Below are 13735 nucleotides of genomic sequence, written 5' to 3' on the forward strand. Positions count from 1 at the left end.
GGCTACGGGTATTGTAACGTTGTGTTTAGTGAAATGTATCTTATGCATTGTTTTGTTTAGTGAGGCGAAGCAGAGGTTTCTCGGGTTATTGAAATGAGGTCTACCCTCAATTACTGAGAATTCAATAAAAGTTGACGGATAGAACAGAATTAATAAAAGAAGACGTCTGAGTCATATCGTGCACACACACACACACACACACACACACACACACACACACACACACACACACACACACACACACACACACACACACACACACACACACACACACACACACACACACACACACACATTGATGGACAGAAGAAGAAAAAGGATAACGTAAAAATAAAACAAGGAGTAGTTGTGAGTCAGATTACTGATGAGCTCACAGATTGAAGGGAAAAGGCAACAGGCTTCTTTCCAGAATTAGATTTTACTTTGTTGCTCTGGTTTTAGTTGCCTCTCTTTTAACCTCACCGCAGGCCACAGCTCATAAAGAGGCTTCTCATACTCACTGACATTTATACGATTGGCTGATGCCTACATCCAAAGGGAGAGCGAGCGAGCGAGTGTGTGTGTGTGTGTGTGTGTTTGTGCGCGCCCCCCGCCCGTGCGTACGTGGGTGTTTGTACTTGCCTGTGCGGACACATGTCTTTGCATCTGTGTATCAGTTTTTGTGGGTGCGCTTGCGTAACTGTGTGTGGGTGCTGGCAAATATGTATGTTTTGTGCGTGCGTATGTGTGCGTTTACTCAAGCGCTGTTGTGTGTGCGCACGCGTGCGTACGTGTCCGTTTACTCCAAACGCTTTTGTCGGACGGACGGACTGAATTTGGCGCCCTTAAAAAAAAATCATTTCGGTTCCATATTACGCCGTTTCGTTTCAGGATCAGTTTCGTCATGAAACTCATTTCCAGTTACAGCAGTGTATGAGTTGCCAAGCTTTCATCGATGAGTAATGGTCGCTGAGGCCATAGCCTGATCTGACAGACACATTATATCCATGGGAGTGTAGTGGAGGGAGCGGAGGCAATGCAGGAAATGAGACTCTGATGATTACCATGGCTCTTCACTGATTTTCAAAGGGTGTGAATTGATGTTGATGCATTATAGTTAGTCAGCCACTTAGCTCAAATCGTTTGTTTATACGCCAATGCTCCTGATAATGGGACTTTTTAGCATGTTGCAATAGGACAAGACCTGTGTAATTACAATGGAGGAGGACATTCGAATGTGGTTAAGTGAGTAAATTGCAAGGGTGGAGTTCTGTGTTTTGAGGGGAAAAGCTCCAGCTTGTTTGTTTTCGACATGGTAAAACATTATCAGATGTTTGATGACTGTATTATCAATAGTAGTCCAAGTGTCTGAGGTATTGGCGTCGTATTTGACTCTACACCACTCAAGTTGTAGCCCCACATCAAGGCTGTCAGTGTCACCAGAACTGCATTTTACCATCATCTTGGTAGTATTGCCAAGATTAGACCCATGCTGATTTTCCAGGACGCGGAAACCCTTGTGCTTGCGTTTGTGTCATCAAGACTGGACTACTTCCCTCTTGTCCGGCCTTCCAGAAAGCATCACTAGGAGTCTACAGCTTGACTTAAACGCTGCAGCTAGAACGTTAATGAGAGTAAAGAAGTACAGTAAAGGTAGATTTCTAAATTCTTGTATTTACTTGCAAGACATTACAAAATCTAGCTTCAGCTTACTGAAAAGCACGGTCACTTCTGAAAAGCACAGGTCTTCTTACTGTCCCACTCCCATCAGTAATAAAGAATTTTTTATATTATAATAATTATCTGAGACCATGCAATGGTAATACCATACTATGATTAATCAAAATAGAATGGAATTGAATGCATTTTTGAGTGAACTTTGAGAGTGCAGAAACGGAGCGTGACTTCTGGTTTGGATAGTGGATCAAGTCATCCTAACTCACACACACACGCACATGCACACATGCGCGTGCACACACACACACACTCACACTCACACTCTCTCTCTGTCTCTCTCTCTCTTACACTCATATGTTCTGTTTGTGTTTCAGAGTGAGAAATTGACAAAGCGGGAGGTGGAGGCCAAGTTCTTTAACTTATCCCTGTCCAACAACAGCGTGAGTTCCCCCCCTTTTCCTTTTTGTTGCTCCTCAAAGTCTGCGCTTACTTGGCTCTTTAACACACACACACACACACACACACACACACACACACACACACACACACACACACACACACACACACACACACACACACACACACACACACACACACACACACACTATTAGACACCAACTAGGCATACTGCTGCTTAATGTCTTCTCCAGGAAAGGGCAATGAGGACGGGTATAGGCACTTCCGCCGGGCCTGCCAAGCACCATGAAATACCTGTGTGTGTGTGTGTGTGCGCGCGTGCGTGCGTGCGTGCGTGCGTGCATAATGCTTTTATAAGGTTTGAGGTTCATCCAAGGCAAAGGGGAGCGCCCGGAGCGCAGTGTGTGTTTGTGCGTATTACAGCTGAGTGTGTGTGTGTGTGTGTGTGTGTGTGTGTGTGTGTGTGTGTGTGTGTGTGTGTGTGTGTGTGTGTGTGAAAGAGAGAGAGAGAGAGAGAGAGAGAGAGAGAGAGAGAGAGAAATGAGAGAGAGAGAGAAATGAGAGCGAGAGAAATGAGAGAGAGAGAGAGAGAGAGAAATGAGAGCCGCTCCAGAACAGCTTGAGACGTTTCCCTGTGCCACTGCTCTCGCTGGGCCAGAGTCAGGCGAGTCAGGAACATCGCCCGAGGCACAGGATCCCCGTCAAAATATATAATTCCAGAAAAAATAATATTAGCAGTCAGATATTTTTCATTTTATTCGTTTTCCTTGAATGAAATTGGATGTCTGAGAGGGTTATTCATAAATTTGATATACTCACAGAGGCTGATCTGTTTCCTAGTAACGTTTGGAGAAAAGTCTCTTTTTCCCCAATTGCCTAAACAGAGCTTGTTATATGTACCTGCAGTGTAGCATGCATCTTTAAAGACTCATCGTGTACTTTGGTAAACATGTCCCACCATTTTTTTGTGGTATCTGTCATTGCACAGTGTTTATATGTTTCGTACACCCCCACAACCTTGCTGTACTGTGTACAGTTTGTGTCATCGTGTAGAGATAAATCAGGTCATGATCTGGAGGGATCTTAAGTCAATGATGTTACTTAGTGTCTTCATCAGTAGGTCCATCCCAGCCCCATCAAGTGCCTCTGACTTTGTAGACTGTGTAGCAGGGACTGCAGATGGAAATTAGCTTGTAAACTATAATCTGGTACAGGTCATCTCTTTACTTTTGTAACTAATGTACTTTGCACATGGTCCCTGTCGAAATAAACCAAATAAATAAACTAAACTAAACTAGTGTATTACTTTCATCAACCCCACTTTACCCCCCAGTACAGTAATTTGGACAATGTCCTTCCTCTCCTTGGAATTGCACACACTGTACAAGCATTAAGTATTGCAGCCCCCAGTAACATGCACTACTACAGTACATCCTCTCTATGCAGCTTAAGACGCTGTACATTGAGCGGAAGATACTTGGGTCTTCAACATCCAGATACCCCCTTGACTCGCACACTATTTCCCTTTTTGGCATCTGCACCTAGTTGCAGCCACTGTGTGATGAAAGGTGTTGTGATGTTGTAATATTGTAAAATTGTATTGTAATATGTACTACTGTGTGTCCTCTCTGTCTGTATATGCAGCTTCAGACGCTGTACAAGTTCATAGAGCAGAAAGGGGAGCTGCGGGAGCTGGTGCCCCTGCTGGAGCCACTGACCAAGCAGAAGACGGCCGTCACCCAGCTGGCCAAGCAGGCCATCAAGGACCTGGAGGAGCTCACCAGCCTGCTCAGGAAACTGGCCGTCAAGGTGCAGGTAAGATAACATCGCTTTAGTAACACATACAGTACAACAGCTACACAGGTAGAGCGATGTCAGACATGTCCACAGCATAGGTAGGCCATTATCAAACACAGCTTAGCTGTATGTAAGGAGCTGTTGGAGCTCAGAATCCTGTTCAGGAAACTGGCCGTCAAGGTGCAGGTAAGATAAGATCGCTTTAACCCATTGTGTCCTGGAGCAACATATACGCTGCATTCAGGTTCTTGAACACATTCTAGTATTAAATAAATGAAGGTTCTAGCTTTTAAATGGAACTTATTTTATGTTCTTATGTGCTTAGGAGGCTGAGATATTTAGGCTTTAATAGGGAGAGGGCACGTTTTCCCAAAAAGGGCTTAGGCTAAAATGGGTTAGTAACACATACAACAACAGCTACACAGGTAGACCGATGTCAGACATGTCCACAGCATAGGTAGGCCATTGTCAAACACAGCTTAGCTATAGGTAAGGAGCAGCTGGTGGAGCTCAGAAGCCTGTTCAGGAAGGTGCTCGTCAAGGTGTAGGTAAAATATGACCACCATCACACTTGTGCTAGTATCACACATGTGTCAGGTAAAGGTGGGGAAGGTAGGTCACCCAGCTGGCCAAGGACCTGGTGGAGCTCTCCAGCCTGCTCAGGAAACTGGCCGTCAAGGTGCAGGTAAGATAAGATCGCTGCAGTAGCACCTACAACAACACCTGAGTCACATCTTGGGAAAGGAGGTCGCTTTCGCTCAAGCCTTCTTGGTGCTCACAGTAGACAACTCTGACTCTGAAGATAGTCATCCTTGGCTCAGTCTGTCTGAAGTGGACCAGCTTGTTTTCACCTGTGTTACCTCTGTCACACCTCTCTCTTGGGTAGGTAGACCACAATCACACCTACCTGTGCAGGTAGGTAGGTAGGTTCACCCAGGCAGCGGGCCAAACAGGGCCAAGCGGGCATCAAGGAGCTGGAGGAAATCACCAGCCTGCTCAGGAAAATTGCCATCCAGGTTGCAAGTACAGTATGTGTGTGCCAACCATCCCACCTGTGCACAGGTAGATCAATGTCAGACATGACAGTTAGGCCATTATCAAACACAGCATAGGTGGAGGTAAGGAGCTGGAGGAGCTAACCAGCCTGGGAATTGGCCGTGAAGGTGCAGGTAAGACCTGACCACCATCACACCTGTGGAGAGGTAGGGTGCAATTAGTTAGTGGGAGTATTGTCCCACCTGAACTCAGGAAGATAGGCGTCAAGGTGGAGGTAGGTATTCTGCTTCCTACCATAAGGCTGCCATCCGCAGACATATTCAGCTTTATTGTCAAAACCTTATGTACAGATAATACAGAGCAGTATTCCCCCGGCCCCATCATGTAAGCATCCTTCTCTGTCTTTTATACTGTTTTCAGGGCGGCCAGGCTGGTCCTGGGGCCCATTCCAGCACCAGTTTAAGTTTTGAACTATGTTGCTTACCTGCAAAACACTCGCGTTCAGACCGGGTTTTTACTTTTCCGCATGTGACCGTGTTGTGGAGGCTGCCCTGTAGCCTCGGCTTGGACTTGAGATGTTCTCTCACACGTAGCAAAAAAGTGCAGTTCCAGTCCAAAAATCCCTTTGGGGTTGTTCCCCATTTATTGTTAAAAAAAAAGTTTAATACAAAAACTAGTTCACCCTAGTGCTGTGCATATAGTGTCATTAAAATGTGCTGGCTGAATTTGGCTGGATCCACACGGCTATGGTAAGAACCGTGTGTTTCCCCAGTCCAAGCCTCATCAACCATAATCACAGGCACCTGTAATTATACCTGTTAACCTGTGTGACCTAAGCTTTAGTGAAGTGCTCCCCCAAGCACTCTAAAACTACATTAAAACCTATCCATAAGTGAGACTAAAATGGCTCCTACACGTGTGTTACCTGGATGAACCTGCTGTCGTCCAGGTTGGTGTCATGGTTTAAGTCGGATTTAAGTTGAGGAATTTTCTCTGTAAACATGTCAGCCCGTTCGAGATTAAGTGTAGGATCGAGCACTGGCATGATTCGCTAATGGCCTGAACATTCTCTCTGTCTCTGTCTCTGTCTCTGTCTCTGTCTCTGTCTCTCTCTCTCCCTCTCTCTCTCTCTCTCTCTCTCTCTCTCTCTCTCTCTCTCTCACTCTCTCTATCTCTCTCTCTCTCTCTCTCTCTCTCTCTCTCTCTCTCTCTCTCTCTCTCTCTCTCTCCCCCCCCCCAGGTGATGGTGAATCTGGGGCTGGTGTATAAGATCCAGCACCACAGAGGCATCATCTTCCAGTTCGTGGCCTTCGTCAGGAAGCGCAGGCGCACCGTGCCTGACATCCTCGCAGCCGGGGGGCGCTACGACCATCTGGTATGCACACTGTGCAATGCACACAGTGCGACGTGTTCCGCTTCCGATCCCACACCTGAGACACATTACATTTTCACTTGCCATCCAAAGTGTGATTAATGGTTATTTAGGTACAGGGTATTGGTTACAGTCCTTGGAGCAGTGTGTGGGGTTATGTCAAGACCTCATCAGCCATGGATGAGAGCGTCGAGGTACAGAGACCACATCTTCCGATCCTAAGACTTCTCGCTGCGTAAACACGAGGCCATGGCTTCACAGATCGGCCACAAAAGTAGTCAGTTCAGTTTATGTTCAGTCATGCTCAGAGGCGGTTATCCTGGCTTGCCTCAAATTTAAAAGAGCTGCCACATATGTGTCCTAGCCACCAAAGCGTGCCCCGTTCAGTTACGCTGTATAAAATTCCTATACACAGTCAATGATGGCTGCAGCCAAATTCATTCATCCAACTGATTTTAATCTTTCCCAGTGGTTTGCCAGGTAGAGGGGGCTAATTAAGGAAATCATCTGTGTTAGGAGAACAGACAGAAGTAATAGATTGCAGAAATGTTTTACTTTTGCCCACCTCTGGCATTGCAATTGCTGTGCTGAGCAGGGGAAAAGAACAGTGCCTATTGGTTGACATAAAAGACATATCAGCTGAAAGCTATTTGACTTGGATCATAAAGGCATTTTTATTTCCCTATTTTTTGACCATTTCACCCACAATATGTTATTGCTGCCATTTTAATGCCCACGTCCAAACCCCTTTACCCGACTTCTAACCTACTTGGACCAGCCACAAATCCGAAAATACTGTACCTAGGGACACTTTAAAAAAAAAAAAACATTTTTTTATGACCTTTATAGACATTTCTGTGTTTGACTTTCCTTTTTCTTCTCCTCTGTTGTTTTTCTTTTCTCAATGGCCCCCCCTTCCTTTGCCCTGGCCCCTTGCTTTCTGTTGTTCGCTGGTTCGGGGAGCAGATTTCGGAGTTTCGTGGCCCCGTGGGTCCGGGACCGGCGCCCTCAGCCGTGGGGGCCAGTGTGGCGCTAGAGAAGATCTGCACCGCCGTAGCCTCCATGGAGGAACCGGTGGGTTATAGTAATGCACACACACACACACACACACACACACACACACACACACACACACACACACACACACACACACACACACACACACACACACACACACACACACACACACACACACACACACACTTCAATCATACTACAATGACAAACACTCACATGTGTACACACACACACACTCACATTTGCACACACACACACACACACACACACACACACACACACACACACACACACACACACACACACACTTCAATCATACTACATTGACACACACACACACTCACACTCACATGTGTACACAGTCACACACACACACACACACACACACACACACACACACACACACACACACACACACACACACACACACACACACACACACACACACACACACACACACACACACACACACACACACACACTTCAATCATACTACATTGACAAACACTCACACTCACATGTGTACACAGTCACACACACACACACACACACACACACACACACACACACACACACACACACACACACACACACACACACACACACACACACACACACACAAAGATCCAGTGGGTCAAAAACACAGACATGCACACAGACTACATCTTTTTTCATTGGTTCGTCTGGTCTGAAGCCTAGCCTCTTTAGGAGTTCTATGAACAATGCCTGATTCATGAATTGGCTAAAAAGAGGCACATGTAATGTGTGTGTTCTGGGAAGTGGTTGTGGCACATAGTGCGTGTGTGTGCGTGTGCGTGTGCGTGTGTGTGTGAGAAAGAGAGTGTATGTGTCTGTGTGTTTAGTTCACCATTGCGGCTTTGCTTGTCTGGTATTCTGATTGGGTGGCATAGAATAGCAGAGTACATATGCAAACGCACACACACACACACACACACACACACACACACACACACACACACACACACACACACACACACACACACACACACACACACACAAAAACACACATTTTCAATAGATATTAAATATATTCCTTTTATGCAGAATATATGTCTCTACTGTGTCTTTCTGAATAGATGTATTTGTGTTAATGTTCAAAATTAGGTGGAGAAACATCCAATTGTTGACAGACACAGGCCACTGTTTCCAGATCAGTCCATCAGTCGGTGGTGTGCTATTTTAAATGCATGGTGATGGACCATATATCTGTTGTTCATTTTCGGATTTTTCCGTGGTTTTTGGGGTTGGACATATTTGGTCCGTCTGTCATGTGGTAGTCAGATTTGTTGATAGATTTTTTTTCAGAACGACTTTTTGTGTTTCTGATGTGAAGTTGCTCGGAAATGTATTGCGACAGACGTGGTCGACAGGATTCATCGAATTTGACATTTGAACATTTTGTATTGGCGAGGAAGAGCGAGAGAGAGAGAAGAGAGAGAGAGGTACAGTCAGAGAAGAGAGGGAGGGAGAGAGAGAGACAGAGAAAGAAGAGGTAGAGAAAGAGAGGTATAGGCAGAGGAGAGGGAAAGAGAAATAGTGAAGACAAATAGTTTGCTTATGCGTGTGTGTGTGTGTCTGTGTGTGTGCGTGTGTGTGCACGTGTGTGTGCGTGTGCGTGTGTGTGTGTGTGTGTGTCTGTGCACGTGTGTGTGCACGTGTGTGTGTGTGTGCGCGTGTGTGTGTGTGCACGTGTGTGTGTAGCGTCTGTGTAGTGACTGTAACCTTTAACCCTGTCATCTTAGTGCAGGGATTAAAGTTTTCCGTCGCTACGACGGATTTCCGTCAACTGGATTTTCGTTTGGACGGATTTCCGTCCGTATAATTTATGTCAATTAATTTACAATTTTTACTTTCCAACTGAACACAAATCGAGAGCACTCCTGGTCACGAGAAGGGGACGAGAGGTGTGTTTGGTGTAGAACTCCACCACTGGTGTGATAGGCCTCCAACAGATTCACTCATCAATAGTTTTGAGCCATCCCCTGTTCTTCCGTGTTCCCTAAAAAAGGTACAGCACGAGCGGTCAACAATTCGGTGGCGGCGCAGCGCGAGAGATTGAAAAAAAAAAAAAAGCCAACATTGTTGCTGATGGCAGAAAAAAATAAGTGTAGGCCTAATACTATGTCTTTAAAGTGCCATGACAATCGTTAAACGAGTTGGACTGAGATTCCAATATGGGCTAATGCATGGAATGCATAGCTGGAAGAAGGTAGGACACTTTTCCATTATCGTTGCACCTGCCGTGGCAGATAGGCCTAGTTAGGGGGAAAAAAGAATAGTTTACTTCGACTGCGCATGATGTCCTTTTCATGAAGGGTTTGCCTTTTAAGCATTGTGGCTTTTACTAACATTATTCATAGCCCCAATGGGACGGCTGTCATTGACAGCTAGCTAGGATACCACGCGTTTCCTCCTCAAAGTTTAGCGCGTTTGACTGGCTGCGTAAAAGGGCTATGGTAGAACTAGCTCTAGTTGTCTTTCTGACAACGGATAATTTACTGTCTCATCTGTAATCATAGCAGATTAACTTTGTTGTTGCCGATATATATTTAAGAAATAAGTTAAAAATGGGTTGCATTTTACAGGAGTCACTGATGCTATCCCTGGCAGAGCCAATATTTTATGTCACGTCTTGTTCTGGGAAGCAGTGTTCTGATGGGTGGACTCATGGTCGATAAATGCCGTTTCGATGTTTGTTTCACTTTCAAGGCTTGTTGTAGGCTATTGTGTGATGCTATTTTTTATAGTTTGGAATAGTGTGCAGCAACAGTTGTGTGTGTGCTTGTTTTTGAGTGGCTCAACGTCTGTGCCCATCTTCTCGGAATATGCGTTTCGTTTGAGTTCAGTTAGGCGCACTGCGCACTCAGGACTGATGGGTGGGTGATTTGCCTTGATTCGAGTGGAAAGTTGCGCGACAAGCTTGGGGAAGTGTGTGTTACTTTTGTTAAACGATAGACTGTGTCGTGTCTGCGTGCGTCGTGTCACCTTGTATGAGAGCGAGTACGTGCGTGTAGGAATCGGGGACGTTTTTTAAATCAATGGTAAGCGTGTGCCTGGCACCGCACATCGAGAAGCAAAAAAGTAGCCATAGGTTTTCAAAACGGTAGAACACAGAGGCAGACTACCGCACCCTGTTTGTAAACGTCAACAAGTTGTTTGTAACAGGATGAATAGTGAAAAAGGGTGAAATACATACAAATAACCAACAACTAGTTCTCTCCCTCTGATTGCTATGACCAGACAGTGCATTGTTTTTTAAATGTCAGAAATACAACTGCAAGCAATGCGCACCAGTGCTTTCACCAGATCAGTGTTTGCCCATTCTGATGTGAAAGACAAAATATAGCCTACTACTACTACAACAACAAAAAAACATAATGGGATCACTGTATCAACGCATTGCAATTCCAAGTCAATAATTCTGTGATATCAGCTTGACCATTTTGAAGCAACACTCATTGTGAATCCATTCTGCATAATGTTGTGAACAATTCATAAATAATGGGTAGAAATAAGAGGAAATAGCCAAAACATGCCCCAAATTGCAGTTCAGTGTTTGCAGTCTGATAGTATCCATTATCCCTCCATTCTCGGCCAGTTCTAGTCAATCTGGTGGCCTAGGCCTGCCCCCTTTCCCTCTTTCCTTTTTTGTTTTTAGAAATTGGCATCTGTAAACATAGCATTGTAGGCCTACATCTGATTGAGCACATCTGATCTAGTACCTAGGTACATTCATACTGAGTCTATACAGGCCTACTTAGTGTATAATGAATATTCATTGTTAATGTGAAGTGTAAAGTTTTATGTTGGTTGAAGTTCTGATTTTGTGGCAGTTTTTGGTACTATTGGCGCCCTCAAGACATAGGCCTATTCTGCCAACATGATCTCCAAAAATTCCGTGCTCCTGGACACGGATGTTAAGGACACAAAATCTGTGTCCAGGAGCACGGATTTTGCCAAAATTCCGTGCTCCTGGACACGGAATTGTTTGAAGTGCTTTCTATAGGCTATTTCCACAGTCTTGTGTTTTCTCAGGATTTTTCTCATTTCAAATATTTTGTCTAAAAAAAAAAAACATTTCTTACTGACAGGTTAGGGTTAGAAATTGTTTTGGTCTGGGCACAGCTAGTTTTCTTTCATTCATTATATGAGTTTGATAGCCTAGCAACCAACTGGAAAAGGTATTTCTCAAAAATAAGTCTTTAATGACAGGTTAAGGTTAGGGAATATTTTGGTCAGGGCACAACTTAAATTGCTATAGCATTATTTTGTTTAGGATTAGCATTTGGTATGTATTTTCTAATGATAGAGTTAAAACAGTGCTGTGGTAATAGCCTATAGAAAGCACTTCCGTGTGCCCATCACGGAAAACAATTCCGTGTCCAGGAGCACGGAAAACAATTCCGTGTCCAGGAGCACGGAATTTTGGCAAAATCCGTGCTCCTGGACACGGATTTCGTGTCCTTAACATCCGTGTCCAGGAGCACGGATTTTTTGGAGATCAGGCTAATTCTGCTCTGGGCGACTGCCCTGTCTGCCTTTGTCTAGTGCTGGCTCTGACACCATTCCTTGCGTAAAACCAGTGTATGTTTCGTTACGAGGGCAGAGCCTGGCTACATTGGTTTTCGTAGGGTTACGGAGTGATACTCGATCGGGTACCTAACCGGTAAAAAAGTTCAGTCAGATGACTTTTTTTTGCTTTAATCCCTGTCTTAGTGTGGTTTTAATTGGGTCGTTTTGTCAGATCTCCTGTTTATGTTTTGGGTTCGGTTCCTCTTTTCTCTTAATCCTTTCCTCCCTGGCTGTCTGCTTCCCAATCTCCCTCTTCCTCTCTGTCTGTGTGTGTCTCTTTTTCTTTTCTTTCATAATTCTCCCCACTACCTCACTATCTCACTCCCGAATTTCCTTTTTTCCCCATTACAACTTTCGGTAACACTTAGGGATACATCTATTAGCATTAATACATACAATGTTAATGTCTGCATAAGTCACTAATAAGGCATAAGCAAACACTAAGGCCTACCAGGTCCTTACTAAGGTTAAATTGGTAATAAATCCCTTATTGTGCATGAACAAGACATTTGCGAATACATGCCTAACAAATGTCTGATTTTGCTTTGTACATGCCTTACAAGTTACTTATACAGGGACATTGTATGTATTAGTGCTAACAGATGTATCCCTAAAATAAAGTGTTACCGTGATTTCTTACAGTGTGTGAGTGACACAGACAGCCTTCCATCATTCATCCGGCACCCCCTGCAGCCATTAGTCCTGCCTGCCACACAACCCTGGCTGTATTGTGCCTCCCTTGGTGTTATTATCATTACGGTATTATTGCGATTGTTATGGGGGATTGCCACAGCCAACGCTAATTGGATTTAGCTCGTCTGCTAATCATAATCCATTAGCATTGCCCAACTTTCTTCCCTCTCTCTGTACCTATATTCTCTACTCTCTCCATCTCACTTCACCTGTCTTTCTCCCGCTCTATTCCTCCATCTCGACCTTTATGTCTGCTTCTCTTTCTTTTTTACTCACTTTCTTTCCTTCCTCACATCTGCTTTGTTCTTTATTGTCGTTCTCTCTTTTCCTTCCCACCCCTACTGTCTCCACACATCATCTCTCTCTCTCTCTCTCTCTCTCTCTCTCTCTCTCTCTCTCTCTCTCTCTCTCTCTCTCTCTCTCTCTCTCTCTCTCTCTCTCTCTCTCTTCCTCCTCCCCCCCTATAGCCGGTGGTGAGTTCGTGTGATGTGTTGGTGGTTCCGGTGGGCCACAGTTCCATGGCGAGGGCCATCAACGTCACCCAGAAGCTGTGGACGGCCGGGGTGTCAGCCGACGTGGTCTACGACATCTCACAGGTCCGTGTTCTTCTGTGTGTGTGTGCGCGTGTGCGTGTGTGTGTGTGTGTGTGTGTGTGTGTGTGTGTGTGTGTGTGTGTGTGTGTGTGTGTGTGTGTGTGTGTGTGTGTGTGTGTGTGTGTGTGTGTGTGTGTGTTTGTGTGTGTGTGTGTGTGTGTGTGCGCGTGTGCGTGTGTGTGTGTCTGTCCTTCTGTCTCTGTGTCTGTGTGTTTCTCAGTAAGTGTAAGCGTATATGTGTGGTGCAGGTGTGTGTGTTTGTGTGTGTAGTGCTTATACACTGCGCATGCATGCAAGTCAACGTCTTTGAGATTAAGAATGACTTTGCGGGAACCTCCAGACTCGTGTTAATGAGCTGGATAAAGTGGAGTGTGTTTGTTTTCTGATGTAATTTATGATGTCAGAGAGCGGGAAATGGAGCAGGACGCATCACCACCCAGCGTCATCTTGTTTAATCGACACAATCTGTGAATTGTTTTGCCACATTAAAAAGTTGATTCCCGCCTCTTTTGCTAGTGAGGAGCACGGGGAAGACCATTGGATTCAAAAAGGAAGAGAATGTGATGTGCAAATCAACATAAAGTGCCGGAGTTGTACCAAA

General features: G+C 44.9%; 1 protein-coding gene across 2 annotated transcripts in view; it reads left to right on the forward strand.

The window, feature by feature from the left end:
- The window catches only part of eif2ak4 (eukaryotic translation initiation factor 2 alpha kinase 4), a 109922-nt gene that overhangs the window by 45572 nt on the left and 50615 nt on the right, over positions 1–13735 (forward strand). For both annotated transcript variants that reach the window (XM_063183651.1, XM_063183652.1), the window contains exons 29-33: positions 2031–2096; positions 3718–3888; positions 6107–6241; positions 7205–7312; positions 13009–13137. In XM_063183651.1, the coding sequence (XP_063039721.1) occupies positions 2031–2096; positions 3718–3888; positions 6107–6241; positions 7205–7312; positions 13009–13137 (609 nt within the window). The remainder of the gene's footprint in view (positions 1–2030; positions 2097–3717; positions 3889–6106; positions 6242–7204; positions 7313–13008; positions 13138–13735) is intronic.

This window comes from Engraulis encrasicolus, chromosome 19 (genome assembly GCF_034702125.1).
Source record: "Engraulis encrasicolus isolate BLACKSEA-1 chromosome 19, IST_EnEncr_1.0, whole genome shotgun sequence".
Taxonomy (NCBI): Eukaryota; Metazoa; Chordata; class Actinopteri; order Clupeiformes; family Engraulidae; genus Engraulis; species Engraulis encrasicolus.